Source organism: Vanacampus margaritifer, chromosome 10, assembly GCF_051991255.1.
Source record: "Vanacampus margaritifer isolate UIUO_Vmar chromosome 10, RoL_Vmar_1.0, whole genome shotgun sequence".
Lineage (NCBI taxonomy): Eukaryota > Metazoa > Chordata > Actinopteri > Syngnathiformes > Syngnathidae > Vanacampus > Vanacampus margaritifer.
Window position 1 is genome coordinate 4,014,418 of NC_135441.1, and position 21,741 is coordinate 4,036,158.

The 21,741-nt window shown below is 41.1% G+C and overlaps 1 protein-coding gene across 1 annotated transcript; it reads right to left on the reverse strand.

Annotated features, from left to right (window-relative positions):
- Nucleotides 1–227: 227 nt before the first annotated feature.
- LOC144059496 (uncharacterized) lies at nucleotides 228–19,530 on the reverse strand. The gene is made up of 8 exons (XM_077578623.1): nucleotides 19,275–19,530; nucleotides 18,388–18,421; nucleotides 18,116–18,219; nucleotides 17,729–17,995; nucleotides 17,449–17,542; nucleotides 17,254–17,320; nucleotides 438–602; nucleotides 228–336 (listed from the first exon to the last, which is right to left on the reverse strand). Exons 1-8 carry the CDS (start codon nucleotides 19,371–19,373, stop codon nucleotides 228–230), a joined length of 939 nt encoding a protein of 312 aa, XP_077434749.1. The 5' UTR covers nucleotides 19,374–19,530.
- Between the last annotated feature and the right edge of the window lie 2,211 nt (nucleotides 19,531–21,741).

Below are 21,741 nucleotides of genomic sequence, written 5' to 3' on the forward strand. Positions count from 1 at the left end.
GGATGATCAAGGCGTGACAGCGAGTGAATGGCCAACTTGGCGAGGAATAGATGGAGCATTGAGGGATGAGTCCAATTGAGCCAGAGGTGGAGGGAGAAAAGCAGTCCGTCTTGAGAGAGTGTCGAGCGAGGCTAGACAGGGAACTACTGGCAAGGCAAGAACAAAAGGTGAGATGAGGCAAAAAGGTCATTGTAGGATAAACTACAAAAACAGGCCTAAATACCACTTCAATAGTCGGAATCATCTGGCACCCGCTCGCAGATCAGCAGAGGTCTCCTAGCCAGGCGTTGATTGCTGATCAGCTGCAGGTGCGCTCCCGGAACTACCCTACCCAACCTGAAAAGGTAAAGTCTCCACAAACAAGACCACAGGAAATGTGGTAACAAAAATAAAAGCAGAGGTAGAGGGCCAGTGCGCAACCATCGCAGTACCCTCACCTCAACGGATGCCCAGGCCTGCCAGGGTTAGCGGCGTAGAAGTCCCGGAGAAGGGACGGGTCCAAGATGAGGCTGCGAGAGATCCACAAACACTCCTCAGGGCCATAACCCTCCCAGTCCACTAGGTACTGGAACACACGACCCCTGGGCCTGACGTCCAGTATCCTAAAGACCGTGAAGGCCGGGTGGCCATCAATGAGACAAGGGGGTGGCGGAGGAGCAGCCGGAGAGTTGAGGTCATTGTGAGCATATTCAATCCAGGGGAGTAAGGAGCTCCAAGACATAGAATGGTGTGCGGCAACACAGCGTACGGCTGTTAGCCTAAATCCTGGTTAGCTCGTTCAGTTTGACTGTTGGTCTGTGGGTGGTACCCGAGGATAGGCTGGGTACTGCACCAACTGCCTTGCAAAACTCCTTCCAAACAAGAGAGGAGAACTGGGGGCCACAATCTAAAACTATCCACTGGGGTCCCATGAAGCTTAAAACATGGTTAACGAGAAGGTTAGCGGTTTTAAGAGCTGAAGGCAACTTAGAAAGGGGGACATAGTGGACAAACTTGAAGGCGATCAACAACGGTTAGAATCACTGTATTACCTTCGGATGGGGGCAGTCCAGAAACAAAATCCACAGCAATGTGAAACCATGGGCGGCTGGGGATGAGAAGTAGTCGTAGCAGACCAGCAGGTGGCAGATGCAAGGCCTTCCCTTGGGCACAAACAGAACAAGCTGCCACAAAGTCTCTGGTATCGCGGGCCATGCCAGGCCACCAGAACAGGTGACAGAGAGAGGAGGAGCTATCGTGAGAGGCTGTGACCATCGCGAGACCTACAGCAAGATCGGGAAACCCTAACATGGCGGCGCCCTATTGCTAAACTAGAACTAGCTCTATTATCCTAAACTAATCTGAATTTAACCATCATATATCTTGTCTTTTCGCTTCTCTCTTTCATCCGGCAGATTTGAAATACCACCCAGCGTAGAGGACCTTGAGCGCTTCATTGACGGATATTTTTACAGCTGCGCGATGGAGGATCCTTCCGTCGAGAAAACTTCGAAGAAACCTTCGAAGAAGAGAAAAATGACTCAGCGACAGACACGGACGACCTAGCCACTACGGACATTTCGGTCAGTATGCTGGACTCCATAAATAAAAAACTTGATGTCCTCTCCATAATCAGTGAGGACGTCAAAGTATTAAGGGTAAGTTTGGAATTCGTCAGCCAACAGGTAAGTGACCTCCAACGCGATAATGCCGAGTTACGCTCTTCACTCGCGGCTGTTTCAGACGAGTTGGAAACCATTAAAAAGGAGAATAAAACGCTAAAAGAAACTGTTCTGGATGTCCAATCCTGTAGCATGCGGGAGAATTTAATATTCTCAGGTATATCCGAGAATACCTCTGACAATCCAGAGGTTGAGATAAAAAAAAATTATGACGACGTCGTTAAAAATTCCTCAGGAGATGGTAAATAACATCTCTTTTCACCGGGTACATCGGCTTGGAGCCCGTAGAGGCAACAAAACCCGTCCTATTATTGCCAAGTTTGAGCATTTTAAACAGAAAGAATTTGTTAAAAGTAAAGGACGGGAGCTTAAAGGGACCTCATTTGGAATGACTGACCAATTCCCGAGAGAGATTAATGAGTGGCGAAAGGTACTGTTTCCTATGATGAAACAAAATAGGCAGGAGGGTAAACGGACTACGATGGTCGTTGATAAGCTATACATCGATGGCCAACTATTCCGGAACCCCAACTCCACTCCCTGGCTGTTCTAATTGGCATTGGTGGAACTAAACTTTGTTTGATGATTAGATGTATACATATACTGTATATGTGGTTATAAAACCTAAAATATGAATACTCATCATGTTTAGGCTATATTAAAAATATAATATTAATACATACAGTAACTATATCTAAAGTATATTTAAACAATAAATCTCGCTTAGGTTACCAGTTACTGGTGTATTTTTATGTTTAAACCCCTAACTTCCTTCACTTTCACCTCCCTATCTGTTTTTTCACTGTTATATTTACTTACCACGTTATTTTACACAAATTACATAAATCACCTAACCACTTTGATTCTATCCTATGACATGCCAATATTGACAAATGGCCTATGCAGATATATACACAGGACTGAGTCTATATTGTTTGTATGCATAAACTAGTTCTGGTTTCCTGGAATGTTTGTGGCGCTCGCTCACAGGCAAAAAGAATAAAAACTTTAGACCATCTCTTAAAAGCAGATATTTGCCTCCTACAAGAAACCCACCTACAAAAATCTGAAGAAAAATTACTTATTGATAAGAATTTTAGCCAAGCGTACTCTGCCCCTTATAACAGTAGACAAAGAGGAGTCTGTATTCTCATACATAAGAAGAGGGCCGATACATTATTATTCAGGTGACTATATTTAATAAAATATATACATTTGGTAATTTATATGCCCCTAATAATGATGATCCGGCCTTTTTCCATGATTTTTTCTCTCAGCTGTTTGATTTAGCAGCAAACTCTACTATTATTATTGGAGGAGACTTTAACACAGTCTTAAATCCATTAATAGACCGTTCTAATAATACAACATGTAGGCGATTACAATCTACTAAAGTAATAGGGGAATATATGGATGATTTTGGCCTCGTCGACAGCTGGAGACTTAAAAACCCAAATAAGAAGGAATTTACCTTATTTTCCACTGTGCACCGGTCTTTTTCAAGAATTGATTATTTTCTTACAAATAACTCTATTGCTGATAAAACTGTTACAAAAATACATCCTATTATTATTAGCGACCATGCACCAGTCTCCCTTTCCCTACAAGTTGATTATACCTTTAAACCACCACCGACATGGCGTTTTAACATCTCACTGCTAAACGACGCAGAGTTTGACAAAATTATAAGAAAAGAGTGGACAGACTTTTTGGAAATAAATGACTCTCCAGACCTATCGCCATCTCTCCTCTGGGAAGCTGGGAAAGCAGTAATTAGAGGTAAAATTATATCATATTCATCTTATAAAAAGAAACAGGATCAAAAATTAGAAAAAGACTTGGAAGATAAAATTAAACAACTGACGGATGAGTACGCAATAAACCCAAATAACCAAATATAGACTGACTTACAAAATTCAAAAATACAGTTAGACGATATGCTAACTAAAAAGACAGGGTTTATAATACAACAATTGAGATACAACAACTTTGAATATAATAACAAATCAGGTAAATTTCTTGCAAGCCAACTTCAACGCAATCGGGAAAAATCAAATCAAATTTTTTATAACTATTATCGTAACCTATACTCAGAAACTAACAAGCCTAACCCTGAGCATGTTGAGGCATTCCTCAGTAGCTTAAATATACCTCAGTTAACTACTGAATATAAAGATACGCTAGATGCGCCACTTACTATAAACGAGTTGTACAGTTCTCTAGATAGTATGCCTAATGGCAAAGCACCTGGCCCGGATGGTTATCCGGCTATATTTTTTAAGCACTTCTGGTTAATGCTTGCTCCACTATTCTTAAGAGTAGTAACAGAAATCAAAACTAATGGTTACATACGCCCACACATGAATACAGCAGCAATTAAACTTTTATTAAAGCCAGTAAAAGGCCCCACCCTTCCATCAAGTTACCGTCCGATTTCACTAATTAACACTGATATTAAAATTATCACTAAGGCTTTCACATCTAGACTAGAAACAGTAATCTCGACAATCATTCATAGCGACCAAACAGGCTTTATTAAAGATCGTCACTCTACTAATAATATTAGGAGGCTCTTTAACCTTATTAGCATGTCACAGCGGCATGTTATTATATCATTGGATGCAGAAAAAGCTTTCGACAAAGTTAACTGGTCCTTCCTCTTTGCTGTTTTAAATAAATTTGGCTTTGGGAAATCATTTATCCACTCGGTGTCAGTATTATATGATTCTCCTAAAACTACAGTTACTACTAATGGGATTATATCTCAGAGTTTTACTCTACAGAGAAGCACAAGACAGGGATGCCCACTGTGCCCTTTATCATTTGCAATATTTATTGAGCCACTTGTATTAGCCATACGCCAGGAAAGAAGGATTCAAGGAATTCACTCTGGGGTAACAGAACATAAAATTAATCTATATGCAGACGATATTTTACTTTATTTAGAAAATCCTGCTATTTCGTTAGGGGAAGTATTTAACTTAATAACTAAATTCTCACAGTTATCAGATTATTCTATTAACTGGACAAAATCAACACTTCTACCTATTACAGAAAATTCATGGAACCCTGCAAGGCAGGACCCACACTACTCATTTCCTGTAGGTTATTTAAAAATACTTAGGCATAGAAATCTCACCTAAATTAACTGATTTAATTCATTTAAACTTTTCTCCACTTCTGGATAACATTTATAGTGACTTGGAGTGCTGGAATAATCTTCCTATTTCTCTAATAGGACGAATTGCCACCATTAAAATGAAAGTTTTACCCAAAATGAACTATTTTTTCTCAATGATTCCATTTAAACCTACGGTTAACTGGTTCCAGTTGTTGGACTCAGCTGTTACAACATTTTACTGGAATAAAAAAAAAGCAAAGATTAGTCTATCTACTCTTCAGAAAAGTAAATCCAAAAGATGTCTAGAGGCACCAAACTTTATGTACTACTATATAGCTAACCAGCTACAATATATCATTCTATGGGCACGACCCAACAGAGATACTAACTGTTGGCTGGAACTAGAACAGAAGGATTGTAATAACCTCAGACTTTTAGATTTACTCTTTATTACAACATCGATTAAATGACATAATTGTTTTAAAAAAACAATGATTTCTGCCACCCTGACTGCCTGGTGGAAGGCACTAGAAATTACAAAAGCCCAAGTGGAGCCCTGTGGGCTTTCTCCCCCATGGCATAACCCAGACTTTCAATTTAACAAGCAATTGTTTTATTTAGGTGTGTGGGCGCAGAAAGGAATTACACATCTCCACCATCTTTTCTCAGATAATATGTTTATATCATATACATCCTTGCTCCAAAAATATAAAATAAAAAACTGATTTTTTTTTACATTATCTACAACTTAAAAATATGATAAAGAAACAAATTCCAACACTTCGGGGTACGCTCCAATCGCCTGTTTTAGCTAAAGATATTACCAAGCTTTCATCGACAACAACAAAAAAACTTTCAAAAATATAAAAGTTACTTTCATATACTGATAAAATGTCTTTACCCATCTTGAAATGGGAGACAGACTTGTCTATAGCTCCGGAATCTGACTTTTGGATTCAAGTTTGTGAAAACGCATTTAAAATGACCATGTTGGACTGTAAGATACCTTTATCTCCAAACTTGTGTTTGCTAGGTGACCTAACAACAACTGACTTACCACATAAACAATCTCAATCTACACTTGTGGCACTTACTATTGCAAAAAAAACTATTCTTGTTAACTGGAAAAATAAACAAACTCTGAATATCGACCAATGGTCTAACCTCCTCATAAATCACATTTTAATGGAAAAAATATCTGCCTCAAATAAAAACCAAACATCAAAATTTATAGAAACATGGTCTATGTATATAGAATATTTTAACCTAATTCTGGTTACTTAATTCTGCCTGTTAGCGAGAGCCACCACATCACAATAACTTACATTGCTGTTTCTGTATTTGGCAATTTGTAACTAATGGTTGTGTTTTTATAGTCAGGAACCCAGTTGCTGCCAGAAGGATCGAGCAGACTATATCAAACGACACCTTACAGTCACCAACTCCTCAAGATTCACCTCCAATGGGCACTAAGGGTTAATATTCAGATTCACTGCATGCCAGGGGGTTAATTCTATAGGTGCTGTCCCCCCCTGGCTGGGCGTGGGCGGGTCTGCCACTCTGTTGGCTGCTGGGTGGCGGCTGCGTCTTGGCCGTTCCCTGGGTCTCTTGAGGGGTGCTGCGTTGCGGGGCTCTCCCTGGTGTCCGCCCCGGTGCGGTTCGTCGATCTGGGCCCGGCGACGCGGTTCGGGGCTGTGGGCCGCCGGGGTGCCCCGTGGTTCCCTCTCCCCTTCCCCCCCCTTGCTGCCTCTCCCTCCTCGCCTCTCCCCGCCTCCCTGTCCCTTCTCACCCTTCCCCCTCTTCTCCCCCTCTCTCTGCGGCCCTGCCGCTGCCTCCTGCCCTTCTTGTCGTCTCCTTCCCCCGTCCCTTCCCCCTCCCCTGTCCGCCTTCCTCCCCCTCCCCTGGGCCGGGGGCTCCATCCGTGGCCCAGGTCTTGGATGGCGGAGGTGGGTGGGGGGCGGGGGTCGTGGTGGGAGCGGTGGCTGTGGATCGGTGGGGTTCCTGGTGGGCCTGCAGTGCCCCGTCCTGCTGTGTTGGGTTGGGGGCGCGGGCCGCGTTGGGGTGGGGGGCGCTCTTGCTCCTGGGTTTGCTCTCCGGCCGGTGTCCCCTGCGGGGCCCGGGGGTCAAATTACCAATCAGGTCACTATTGACATTGTTCACTCTGGATATGTAAGTTGTGGACGGTCCCTAACCTGGACGGTGAACATCCGGGTGACTTTTACTCTGACAAGCCAGCTACATGTCGTGTGCTAAGTGCACTTTAGCCCACATTAGGAGAGGCCACCCACCACAGCCCCAGTCCGACACGGAATGAAATGAAACCTGACATGCTGAAGATTTTACTGTAATCAGGATTGGCACTGTATTTGGGATAGAAGACTGTGTTTTTCATGCCCATTACGTCAGCAAACTTCCATTCACGTGGACGACGGCGAATAATTCAGAAACATAAAAATATTCAACATTTTATTTCTGTAAATTTCTTCCATTGTTTACATTTTAAAATGATTGCTTATACCACATTGCGAGAAAACCACAATGTCCCATCACTGGTGATCTATTTTTGGAACCGGCCCACAGGCTACTCATATGGTCCCTAGAGGGGCACCACATTGGTAACCCCTGACATAACGAGTTTTTAATCTTCCTACTCATTATTCTTGCTATTGTTGTTGTTACTGCAATACTAGTGTGGCTCATACTACTGGAAATTAATTCCCTGTGTGCTTTTACATAATTAACCAATCAAGATGATTCTGAGTTCACCGTTGATTTATTTGGAGGTTGTGCCTGGCTCTTTTGTTACCCTCTGTATTCCCCATCTCTTCAGTTTGTCCTCAATTTTACCCTTGTGGCCACATACAGGGAAGTTGGCTACAGTTCCCTGGATCTTACATTTCTGAGTAATAGGTGCAACTGTAGTCACAAAAACATCTAGCTGCTCGTACATGGTTATTACCTTACCTTTTAACATGCTTTCTAATCTCCTGAGATAACTCTCTCCCACGTTTCCTCTCATCAATGTTAAATGTGGTACACACCATGTCACAAAACAGCACAGTGACTACTTGTCATCCTTTAAATTGGCTGGCTAACTGCTTTCAAGTTTGAAGATGCCTGTGATGCTCATTAGAGGACACTCGAGGTTGGTCTTTCTTTCTTTAGGAGTAACATCATTATTTGTTGAGGCCTGTTTCATGATTTTGTTTTTAAAAATAATTACGTTGAACCACAAAGTTACTTTGTTTAATTTTTATTACATTAAAAAAAAAATATATATTTTATTGTTATTATTTTTCTTTCATTAAAAGACTACTACCAACAATTTTGCCCATGTGTGTAGACAAACAGACTCAATATTATTGGTGCATGCATTTTATTAGAATATGTTCTAATGGTTTCATGGTCCAATGACAATGAAAAACGCTATAGCGCCCCTATATTTGCATGTTCTGCAACATTTTTGCTTAATATTTTATATTAGCTATTTGTGGAAGTGAGAAAACAAATTTACCATTGGTGAAGACCTTGATCGCTCGGAGCTTAATTGAATCCTAACAATAAAATCACTTAGACTTCTGAGAAACAAAACAGCTCCATCTATTTTTTTCAGGTGCTGATTTATCACACCAAACATCTGAATTGTGCTATGAAATAGGAATCATAATGAAAAAGCATTTTTACACTCTGGCTAAAAGCAACCGTGTTATTGATTGGGGGGGGGGGGGGGCGCTTAAAAAAAGCACAGGGCTTCTTCAAGCTGCTGTGGCTTGTCACTTGGCTTTGTGATGTGGCTTGGCTTGGGACATTAATCATTTAAGACCCCAACCTCTATGGCTTCCATTGTGTGGGCATGTGTGTGCTGTGTTAGTGTGTGTCTCAAGGGGAATTTGAGCGGTCATAGCAGCAATATTTTCTTTCTGTAATTGTATCTAATTGGAATAGACACCCTCTAACAACTCTATTGCTGATAAAACTGTTACAAAAATACATCCTATTATTATTAGCGACCATTCACCAGTCTCCCTTACAAGTTGATTAAACCTTTAAACCACCCCCGACATGGCGATTTAACATCTCACTGCTAAACGACGCAGAGTTTGACAAAATTATAAGAAGAGAGTCGGCAGACTTTTTGGAAATAAATGACTCTCCAGACTTATCTCCACCTCTTCTCTGCAAAGCTGGGAAAGCGGTAATTAGAGGTAAATTATATCATATTCATCTTATAAAAAGAAACAGGAATTAAAATTAGAAAAAGACTTGGAAGATGAAATTAAACAACTGACGGATGAGCATGCAATAAACCCGAATAACCAAATATAGACTGACTTACAAAACACAAAAATACAGTTAGACGATATGCTATCTAAAAAGACAGAGTTTATAATACAACAATTGAGATACAACAACTTTGAATGTAATAACAAATCAGAAATCAGAAACAAATAAAAAAAAATCTCAATGATTTCCATTAACTGGTTCCAGTTGTTGGACTCGGCCGTTACAACATTTTACTGGAATTTAAAAAAAGCAAAGATTAGTCCATCTGCTCTTCAGAAAAGTAAATCCAAAGGAGGTCTAGAGGCACCCAATTTTATGCACTACAATATAGCTAACAAGCTACAATATATCATTCTATGGGCACAACCCAACAGAGATACTAACTGTTGGCTGGAACTAGAACAGAAGGATTGTAATAACCTCGGACTTCTAGATTTACTCTTCATTACAACATCGATTAAGCGACAATATTGTTTTAAAAACCCAATCATTTCCGCCACCCTTAAGCTTTCTCCGACAACAATGAAAAAAACTCTCAAAAATATATAAATTACTTACGTATACTGATAAAATGTCTTTACCCATCTCGAAATGGTAGACAGACAGCCGGAATCTGACTTTTGGATTCAAGTTTGTGAAAACATATTTAAAATGACAAAACACACAAATTTACAACTTATCCAATATAAAATTATTCATAGAACATACATTATTCAATATATGATGAAGAAAATGGGACTCTCAGACTGCGACATTTGTCTCCAGTGTTTACAAAACACTAAGACACTTATTTTCATGCTTTATGGTTATGTACTCCGGTTATGTATTTCTGGACTACAGTCTTAGAAAAACTTTCCGCTATGTTGGACTGTAGGATACCTTTATCTCCAAACTTGTGTTTGCTAGGTGACCTAACAACAACTGACTTACCACATAAACAATCTCAATCTACACTTGTGGCCCTTACTATCGCAAAAAAAACAATTCTTGTTAACTGGAAAAATAAACAAACTCTGAATATCGACCAATGGTCAAACCTCCTCATAAATCACATTTTAATGGAAAAAATATCTCCCTCAAATAAAAAACAAATATAAAAATGTATAGAAACATGGTCTACGTATATAGAATCTTTTAACCTAAATCTGTAGGTGAGTCGGGGTGGGGTGCCTTTGGTTGGGGCAGACTGCAGTATTAAGCAGTGCTGCAGTCCCCCATCCGTGTCAACGCCGCGCCACCTAGCCCCCCCCCCCTGTTTTTTTTAATGCACCACATACACTCACTGACATGTCTGGGAGGCAGGCGGATCGGAGCGGGGGATATCATTTCCCTCTGCTCCATCTCACCTGCTCCCAATTTCAATGCACCACACACACACTTGTATATACACGTAGGGGTAGAGTTCGCCAGTCTGCGAGCTAGCGAACTCAGTAACAGAGTTAGCTTTCACTAAGGACACTGGCGTAACGCCCGGGGCCTTTCCCCGCTAGGCCTGGGGTTCGGGGGTGCCGCCCGTCCCCCGGTGCTCCCATCTTTTCTTCTGCCCCCGGTGTTCCGTCCCTCCACGCGACTGGAGGTGGGGTGGGCGCGGGTGCCCTTGCCGCTCCGCTGTCCGGCCCCTCTCCGGCACGGATGCCTGGGTACGTGGGGTCCCCTTGGTTTGCGGCTTGGGGTCTGTGGGGCTGGCGGTTGGTGGGGGTGGGGTCGGGGGGCTCGGGGGCTGTTGGCCGGTGGGGTGCCTGGCGGACCTGCCATGCCCCGTCCTGCTGCGTTGGGTTGGGGGCGCGGCTCGTGTTGGGGTGAGGGGCGCTCTTGGCTCCTGGGTTTGCTCTCTGGACGGTGGTTGGTGTTGTCCCTTGGCGCTGCCGTGGCCTGGGGGGCCCTGGCGGGTTGTGCTTGCTCTCTCCTGGCCGGGTTTGACGACTCCCCTCTTTGGTGGAGGTTTACATGCATGCCAGATCCACCACACCAGCATCTATCGAACAAAATCTGCTTCTTCCTCTGGTCGTTGAATAGGTGGAGGCTGATATCTGTGGATCTCACTCTGATTCATCTAGCCTTCCTTCCTTTCCTCAGTCTCTCCTTTGGTCTCTTGATGTCTCCCTAATTTGTTGGAATTTAGATGTTTCTGGGGTTGGTGAAAGATTCTGGTTGGTAACCCGGTGGGTAGTAGGTAGTGTCAGGTCGGTGCTGGATATCACTTTCCTTTCTTTTCTTTGATCCTTCCTCGGGTCTCCTGACAACCTCACGACGTAGTATTCGGTTAAGGTGAACGGTATGGGATTTTTAATAGGTTTTAGGTTAACTAATGAGTACACACTCACACGCACGCACACATGCACGCACACACATACACACGCACATACATGCACATACTCATCCACATACAAAATAAAAATACAAATAAAAAAATAAATAAAAAAGGAGAGCAATGATGATGACATGTCAAATCAGTAAAATTACCGAATGAACAATACTCAGCTCTCTCGGGGGGAAAAAAAAGAAATAAACACCCTCACACATAGACACTCACACTGGCCATTTGACACTACACTTTGGTAATTAGGTCCATTGGGTACCACTTGGTTTAACATCATGAATAAATGAAAGGTTTGGTACATATATCCAGCATAAGATGAGGAGTCAAAAATAGTTACAAAATAGTGTTGTCACTAGTGAGATGTAGATGATATAAAAATTTGATCTTTCTGCTTTGAAGTCATTGCTTTCGGCCAGAAACACTCATAAAGTCAATTGGACTGTTTTTGTTTTGATTTTGCTCCATCCCGACCAACGCCGATTGGTTCTTTCATGACATACAATCTCTTTGGTTAAGAGCCGCATGTGGCTCTTTGATGCTTCTGCTGTGGCTCACTGTTACTTTGGCAAATAAATAATAACTGTTTCATTTGATCCATCCATCCATCCATGATTTTAACCGCTTATCTTCCTTTCTCAAAAGTAATTCTTCATTTGAGAGCCTGGCAGATAGCTGGGCATTCATTCTCCGTCAGCACCTCTCCATCCGTCTGAAACTGCATGTTCGCATTAGGCATCAACACACTTTTGCACGCCACTGAGAGAATATGAAATATAATGATGACGGAACACAGACAGCATTTTTTGTTGCGCGTCAGGTGGATCATTTAAGTTTGGCTTTCATTTCAAGAATACGAGGCGAATTCAAATGGACACTGACTATTTTATTTAAGTACATTTATTTTTTCAAAGTTAAGAATGTTTAGGTTATAAACAGAAATAAAAATTGCATGTTCTTTGTAGCAGCTCATTTCTGTTACACATTCCAAATGGCTCTTTGAGTGTTTACGGTTAACCGTACAGTAGGAGGGTGAGTGAATCGTTCCTTTTCCTCTTGGCGCTCCTATAACTTAGATTGATCCGATACACCCACAAAATAAGGCACCCATGAACAAGCAGGCTTCCAAAACCATGATGTTCATAAATACAACCACAGTTTTTGGGCATTGATGAACCAATGTGTGAGAGTTGGTGGAAGCTTTTTGCTAAGTTGCCCCTCTCTTTCCTCTTTTTTCTTTTCTTTTTTTCTTTTTCTTTAGAGCTCAGTATTGTTCATTCGGTAATTTTACCGATTTGACATGTCATCATCATTGCTCTCTCTCTTTTTTATTTTTATTTTGTATGTGGGTGAGTATGTGCAAGTGCGTGTGTATGTGTGTATATGTGTGTGTGCATGTGAGTGTGTACTCATTAGTTCACCTAAAACCTATTAAAAATCCCATACCGTTTACCTAAACCGAATACTTCAGAATCCAGCTAGAGTCGTGAGGTTGTCAGGAGACCCGAGGAAGGATCAAAGAAAAAAAGGGAAAGTGAAATCCATCACCAACCAGACATTACCTACTACCCACCGGGTTACCAACCAGAGTCTTTCACCAGCCCCAGAAACATCCCTCTCTTTCCTCTGACATCAGTGTCTCTTGATCTGACACCACACAATCTCTGCTGTTTTCTGCTTAAAGTGCAATGCAAGGGAATTGTATTTGGTGCCATATCTTATGGTCATGGTAGGGCTGGGCGATATAAACGGTATATTCAATATAAGGTATATATGTTGCCGAAGGTAGAGATTTTGACTCTACCGTCTTATCGCGGTAGCGCAAGTTGATGATGTCACCGTATCTGCATTCCAGCATAGTGCACGGCTTGCAGGCGGCCAGCTTGACTCATCCTCACACAACTGTCGACTTCCAACGTCAACACGACGCCACCTCAAAATTATATTTAATTTTCAATTTAGGACGCAAAGAAAGTTAATTAGTCTGTTAATTAGTCTGTCATTGTATGATAGGACAGAAGACTGCAGCGTTAGCAACGAGCCATTGACGGGAGCGCAAACAAATGACAGTGTTCAGCGAGCAAACTGCAGCTGCATTCATACTGTTGGACATTTAAAACTCAGACAGAAAAAAGTCCATCAATGCTTTAACTGTTAATAATTGCAAATATCTAAACAATGTAAGCTTTCAATCTATAAAAGATTAATTACATTAGGAATAATGATGGGTGTGATATCACTGTTTTTTATTTTATTTTTTACTTAATTGCAATCAATGGTCCAACTAGTCACTTCTGTTTAGTAGTGTTTACAATACCGAATAATCTACTAGGCTTCCATCCTCCATTCTAGTTGTTGGTATGCCAATAGATAAAAAATAAAGAATAAACTTGCTGTTTTATATTATTATTTCATTGTTTGTTTGTTTTTTAAATCCATATAGCTTCTATAAAAGGACTATGTAAACCAGTAAGCAAATTATTTATTTAAAAAATACCCACTTAATTCTATTCTGTGATATATACCGTTACCATTAAGGGATGCAGTTATACCGTGAAATGAATTTTGGGCCATATCGCCCAGCCCTAGGTCATGGTGAATGCAAGCTCTGTATGCCTCAGATTCACCGTCCAAAGTGCCATAGGAATCTTTATTCTGGATGAAGAATCCTGTACCTCTGGAAATAATTGAGCTGCTTCTGCGCTGCACTTTGTCGCAGATGTAGCGATTATTTGGGTTGCCGTAGTGGCTTATGAGAAATTTAGATGGTACTGAGGGGAGTTGTTATTTCCTCAGCAACCTCTGGGGCATCACATTGACTTTGCTTGTTCGTAGGAGCAAAATAAATGATAAAAATCCTATTATCAAGTATTCATAATCTGAAGTTGCTACTTTAGTTAATCATGGAGTTCTTTGCTTTCATGAGAGAATTACTAATCCACTCAGTAAACACAAATGATTTGGCAGAAATTGAATTTCTAGACAACAAATTTATTTAGTAAACACACATACATCAGTCATAGCCTAATCTGTTAATGAAACGGAATAAAAATGTGAATCAGAGATAAAAAGAAAACTTGCAACCTAACTAACTAAGATTTAAAAAAGGGTAGATGAAAAAGGTCGATGGGGATAAAGATGAAAGCATTTTATGTTTGAACTAGAAAAATTCCCGCGGAAATTTTGAATGGGACTGCTGACTCTTTGGTAATGAGCTGAACAGTTTAAAATTTAAACGACTGGAATCGGTCAAGAAATGTGGAAGTTAACCATAATGAACATCAACTAAAAGTATCTCACTGTCCCTGAACATGTATTTAAAAAAATGTAAATGAGCTGAACAGTTTAAAATTTAAATGACTGGAATCGGTGAAGAAATGTGGAAGTTAACCATAATCTAAAAATATGTCACTGTCACTTTAAGAGCGCACATACATTTTTGACTTGGAGCCGTCACGCGCCCCACATTCCATTGAGCTTGCATGAGAGAAGCACCCCTTGAACAAAAGCCTCTCACGACTTAACGGTTGAAGATTAGCCCTTAGTGCCCATTGGAGGTGAATCTGCTCGATCCTGTTGGCAGCAACTGGGTTCCTGACTATAAAAATACAACCATTAGTTACAAACTGTCAAATGCAGAGACATCAATGTAAGTTATCACGATGTGGTGGCTCTCGCTAACAGGCAGAATTAAATAACCAAAATTAGGTTAAAATATTCTATATACGTAGACCATATTTCTATGAATTTTGATATTTGTTTTTTATTTGAGGCCGATATTTTTTCCATTAAAATGTGATTTATGAGGAGGTTAGACCATTGGTCGATATTCAGAGTTTGTTTTTTTTGCGATAGTAAGGTCTACAAGTGTAGATTGAAATTGTTTGTGTGGTAAGTCAGTTGTTGTTAGGTCACCGCGGAAATTTTGAATGGGACTGCTGACTCTTAAAAGGTGGAAAGCATGCGCTGAACCGTTTGCCAAATGTTGGTGTACTTTACCTCTTAATCTGTGTCAAACCACTTTTCTAGGATGGATATTGATACGTGCTTCGCAAGCAACAGCAGTCCCATAATAAGTATTGTTTGTAGTTTTAGTAATTTTAATAGTAGTAAAATGGCCAAGATGGCCGCCGACCCAGGTGGGCGAGGGGGAGAGAGTCCTTGGCGTATCTAATCAATTGGCCAAGATGGCCGCCGAAACCGGGTGGGCGAGGGGGAGAGAGTCCTTGAAGTACCTAAATAATTGACCAAGATGGCCGCCGCCCTGGGCGAGCGGAGTGGCGAGAATCCTGGGCGTACCTAATCAATTGGCCAAGATGGCCTCCGCCCTGGGTGGGCGGAGGGGAGCGAATCCTTGGTGTACCTAATTAATTGGCCAAGATGGCCGCCCCCCTGGGTGGGCAGAGTGGCGATAATCCAGGGTGTACCTAATCAATTGCCAATCCATTACATTTAATAGAAAAAATACCAAATGAGAGCAGGTTGAAAACTTATGATTTATCAGAAATGGAGAGAGGAAGGCGCCTGAAATTAACATGGCAGAGATAGGCGAGTTGGTCCAACTTGTCCGAGCTTAAAGGGAAAATAAAGGTACTAAATGACACCATAGCCAAATAAAAGTTAGTTTGTCTGAAAGAAGACACTCGTGACTACAAAATGTGAGAATTTGACGTCTAGTGACAAAAGATTGTAGCCATGGTGACGAGTTGAAGTGAATTTTTTTCAAATACATTATTTGGTTCCCGGCACTGGATGGCTAATTAGCCAACAGAGTGTGTGAGAAAGCTAATTCAGCCACTGTCTTTGAACCCGCACACCGGGGGGAGCTTTCATTCCTTAAAAAAGATTTCGACACTGAGCTAAAGATGGGAAAAATTCCTACAAAATGAGCTAAAATTCGTATCGGTCGGATAACGTATGCGCGCGCAGCGTGTCTTGGAAAAAGGTGCTTGATGTGTGATCTTCTCTTCCCTTTTCCCATTCATTCCCAATGGGGAGTTAATTTGGGAGTTTTTGGGAAATAGCGTCGCCATGTTAACTGGGAATTCTTAGAAAAATAATAGCGCAGCGAGTCAGATCGAGCCGCATCGTTTGATACCTCATTTGTGCCGGTGCGATGTACGGTACGGGCCGCATTTTAGCGGAAAAATCGCTGGAATAATAACAAAAACTAGAAAAATTCCCGCGGAAATTTTGAATGGGACTGCTGACTCTTTGGTAATGAGCTGAACAGTTTAAAATTTAAACCACTGGAATCGCTCAAGAAATGTGGAAGTTAACCATAATCAACATCAACTAAAAGTATCTTACTGTCCATAAAAAAATGTAAATGAGCTGAACAGTTTAAAATTTAAACGACTGGAATCGGTCAAGAAATGTGGAAGTTGACTATAATCAACATCAACTAAAAGTATCTTACTGTCCCTTTAAGAAACATGCACATTCACGCACGCACATTTGACTTGGAGACGTCACGCGCCCCACATTCCATTGAGATTGCATGAGAGAAGCACCCCTTGAACAAAAGCCTCTCACGACTTAACGGTTGAAGATACAGATTCAAGAAATGGCTCGTTAGAACGGAAAGGGTTTGGGGAACACGAGCATGTTGTCATTTTCTTAATCGAATAAAAAATGACCAAATGAGAGCAGGTTGAAAACTTATGATTTATCAGAAAGCAGTCCTCTCCATCCGCATGTTGACAGCATCCCACAGCAACCGCGCAAGCACCGGCATCCCATCGCTGTCACTGAGGTGTACCTTCCAGACATGATCAGAAATAAATATTATATATCTGCAAACATACTTTTGATAGGAGGAGCACTAATAAAATGTTTGTTTGTTTTTTGCAACAACTAATGTACTTAACCCGTCTCTACACCACAAGTGAAGCTGTGACAGCGGGAAGTGGCCAGCAACAGATAGGTAGCGAATACCTACAGTAACAAAGAAAAAAAACATTATTAGTTCAAGAGTCCCGCTGAGACACAAAAATCAGATCAGGAGGTGACGTAAAGAAAAGTAGAACTTTGTGTGTGAAAACAATTTTCAACATGGAACGTACCCATAATTGCTGCCACCCGGTGGTACTCCTGGCGTAAAAGGTCCTGCTGGGCCAGCTCGACGGTCAGACGAGGGGGGAAGTCCAGGACAACAACCTGCACAAAGTTTAAAAAAGTAAAATATACATCTGGAGCAAGATGAACTTTCATTAATATTCATCAACTGCTTAACTACGGGAAAAGGCTGAAATGTATTTTAAACAGAACATATTTGACATATCATGCAAGTACATACTTGAAATGTAAATGTATGAACTATATGAAGGAAATGTGTGAACGTACGTTGGGCCAGCGGCTGCAGACGGTGCGCAAGAACTGGCCAAAGTCAGCCGCTGCCTCAGCGATGGGGCGGCCCAAGTTGTTGCTGGGAGCCAAAATGCAGACCGCCTCGGGTGACCGAGGCAGAACAGCATTCAGCACCTCAGCACGCAACTCGGAGGCACTGGCACCCGGGGTGGACATCACGCCAAAAGAGAAATGTCCCTCCGGCAGCTTCACAACCCCATCGGCAATGGCTCGCAGGTGGGAGTCACCAACAACCAGGACAAACTATTAAAGAAAAAAAAAAAGAAGAAGTAATTGAAATGTTTTTTTTTAAGTATTTAAATTTTTTTAAAAAAGACAAATGAAGGTTAATTTGTTTTACAGGCAGTTTATTATAAAACATACCTTGTTGTCCTGGTTCAGTGATGGAATGACCAGTTTGTGCCTCCGCCCAGTCACAGTTGAAACTGGCCATTCCCGAACTCTGTGGCGCCAGCCAGTGCCTCTGCCTAAAATGATGCACACACCATGAATACCATGTCAAGTCTCACAACTTAAATTGCTGACAATGCACAGTACAAGTTACACTTTGAGTGTATATGAACCTGCAAAATATTGGAATTTTTTAAATAATCGATTGTAAAACTGCTGCAAAAGCAATTAAAATGATGACTGACCTGGTACCAGAGCCTTGGCACCAACAGAGGACACCTAAAACATAGACATTACAATTGTAGGCATGTGCAGTCACCTTAATGCAGAGTAAAAAGCAAACATAGGTTGTAATGGTTAAGTTAGTTTCAATAAAAATTGACCAGGTCTTTTGTACATACAAGTGATGTTAATTCAGGCCAGGTTTATTAATGAAATTATTAATCACGAAAGAGATTCAGGGACTTAACTGATACTTTTGTTTGTGTCTGAAATACAGTCACAATTGATCAAATTTGGTAGAATTTTCTGATCAAATACATGAGCAAAAAGGCAGCAGATTGTACCAGCCTAACTTCACAACAGCACCATCTACTGATAAATGTAATGTACTCCAACTACTGTCAAGTGTTAAAACAATTATTGGCTTGACATTATCATTTCAACTGTTCCTCCCACAGTCATGCAATAGACCAGGTCTGCAGTTATTAAATATAACATGTGAAATATCTGTGTCCAGGATAGGCATCTCACAAGTTTTTGATCAATGTTAGTGAGTTTATTTTAGACATCAGTAGTTTGAAAACTTCTTAGAATATTTGAAATATTGTAGAAAACAGACTTCATCAAAATTCTATTCAGAATTATTTTGACATGAATAAAGCACTGCACAAATCACATGTCATACACTCTATATTCGTAAAACTGTGCCCTGATGAAGACAAGCTTGTGTTGAAACACGTTGGTAGTCCATTTTTAATAAAGGATTTTTTAACATTACTACTAGTGTCTTGCATAAACAGACTGCTTTTTACACAAGGCTTTTAAGCTAATTTTTCTGCCTGATTCTGTATTTGTAGGCTGAAATATTGTGTATTGCACATTAACAAAGAATTCAATAGAGGTAAAGTACATGCTGGGGTGCGCTGTTTGGGCTCAGTTCCAGAGCAGCAAGGTCCAGCTTCTTCCATTGGCTTTTGGCTGCGTCTGAACGCTTCCCCTTCCGCGGCATGCTGCTACAGCAAAGAAAAAAAACTTGCCATGACAAAGTCAAAAGTAAAGATTCAAGATCAAATTTGTAGTTAATCTCAGATGTGTATGAAGCATTAAAAACGTACACTTCCGAAATCCCTCATTGGCGCCGCTCCGCTACACCGTCGACACTCCACTCAACCCCCCAACCCCCCCCCCCCCACGTCGACGACAGACGAGACAAAAGCCTTACTGTATATTGTAGCAACGAGAGATGTACACAATTGAGATTTAGAGCCTACTCAAACTTTTCTTAGTTTTTTTTTACTGCACATTAAAACTTTAATGTAACATCTGCTAGCTCTTTGCTAGCGCTAGCAGGTGCAGCTAGCATGTAGGTTACCATCTCTAGCACTTAACGTTTCCAATCTTGTTAAAACAGCAGCAAAAAACATAACGTTCAAACACATCAAATACGTTTCAATACATCGCCAGTATTAACGTGATGTAGTTTAGGATGGGGAAAACTTGCAAAATCACACTTATTTAGCATTATTCACCAGACTACAAACAATTGCCTTGCAACTTACCTCAGACGAGATGAAATGGGAGGAGTAGGTCGTCGACAATCTTCTAAATTAGTGTCATTCAAGCGTCTCTCATTGGCCACAGCACAGACAAGCAGAAAACGAACCAATCAGGGAAACGAGAGAAGACCACACCCAACTATCGTCAAGATTGGTTGCATTCCATTGAGATTGAATGAGAGACGCACACCTCAAAGAAGAGCCTCTCACGACTTAACGGTTGAAGATACAGATTCAAGAAATGGCTCGTTAGAACGGCAAGGGTTTGGGGAACACGAGCATGTTCTCATTTTCTTAATCGGATAAAAAATGACCAAATGAGAGCAGGTTGAAAACTTATGATTTATCAGAAATGGAGAGAGGAAGGCGCCTGAAATTAACATGGCAGAGATAGGCGAGTTGGTCCGACTTGTCCGAGCTTAAAGGGAAAATAAAGGTACTAAATGACACCTTAACCAAATAAAAGTTAGTTTGTCTGAAAGAAGACACTCGTGACTACAAAATGTGAGAATTTGACGTCTAGTGACAAAAGATTGTGGCCATGGTGACGAGTTGAAGTGAAATTTTTTCAAATACATTATTTGGTTCCCGGCACTGGATGGCTAATTAGCCAACAGAGTGTGTGAGAAAGCTAATTCAGCCACTGTCTTTGAACCCGAACAGGGGGGGGGGCTTTCATTCCTTAAAAAAGATTTCGACACTGAGCTAAAGATGGGAAAAATTCCTACAAAATGAGCTAAAATTCGTATCGGTCGGATAACGTATGCGCGCGCAGCGTGTCTTGGAAAAAGGTGCTTGAAGTGTGATTTTTTTCCCATTCATTCCCAATGGGGAGTTAATTTGGGAGTTTTTTGGGAATAGCGTCGCCAAGGTAACTGGGAATTCTTAGAAAAATAATAGCGCAGCGAGTCAGATCGAGCCGCATCGTTTGATACCTCATTTGTGCCGGTGCGATGTACGGTACGGGCCGCATTTTAGCGGAAAAATCGTGGAATAATATATAATAACTAGAAAAATTCCCGCGGAAATTTTGAATGGGACTGCTGACTCTTTGGTAATGAGCTGAACAGTTTAAAATTTAAACCACTGGAATCGCTCAAGAAATGTGGAAGTTAACCATAATCAACATCAACTAAAAGTATCTCACTGTCCCTGAAAATGTATTTTAAAAAATGTAAATGAGCTGAACATTTTAAAATTTAAATGACTGGAATCGGTCAAGAAATGTGGAAGTTAACCATAATCTAAAAATATGTCACTGTCACTTTAAGAGCACATACATTTTTGACTTGGAGACGTCACGCGCCCCACATTCCATTGAGATCGCATGAGAGAAGCACCCCTTGTACAAAAGCCTCTCACGACTTAACGGTTGAAGATACAGATTCAAGAAATGGCTCGTTAGAACGGCAAGGGTTTGGGGAACACGAGCATGTTCTCATTTTCTTAATCGGATAAAAAATGACCAAATGAGAGCAGGTTGAAAACTTATGATTTATCAGAAATGGAGAGAGGAAGGCGCCTGAAATTAACATGTACAAGACAGGCGAATTAGTCCGACTTCTCTTGCTTAAGGTGAAAATAAAGGTACTAAATGACACCTTAGCCAAATAAAAGTTAGTTTGTCTGAAAGAAGACACTCGTGACTACAAAATGTGAGAATTTGACGTCTAGTGACAAAAGATCGTTGCCATGGTGACGAGTTGAAGTGACGTCACGCACCCACATTGCATTGAGATTGAATGAGAGAAGCACCCCTTCAACAAAAGCCTCTCGCGACTTAACGGTTGAAGATACAGATTCAAGAAAGGGCTCGTTAGA

What these genes read in the sequence shown, in the direction of transcription:
- LOC144059496 (XM_077578623.1), bottom strand. Translation starts at nt 19,373, where the DNA reads ATGCCGCGGAAGGGGAAGCGTTCAGACGCAGCCAAAAGCCAATGGAAG. An exon ending in TCTGCAGCCGCTGGCCCAAC is followed by an intron (nt 17,543 to 17,728) that starts GTACGTTCACAC and finishes AACTTTGTGCAG; the next exon opens with GTTGTTGTCCTGGACTTCCC. An exon ending in CACTTGTGGTGTAGAGACGG is followed by an intron (nt 603 to 17,253) that starts GTTAAGTACATT and finishes CACGGTCTTTAG; the next exon opens with GATACTGGACGTCAGGCCCA.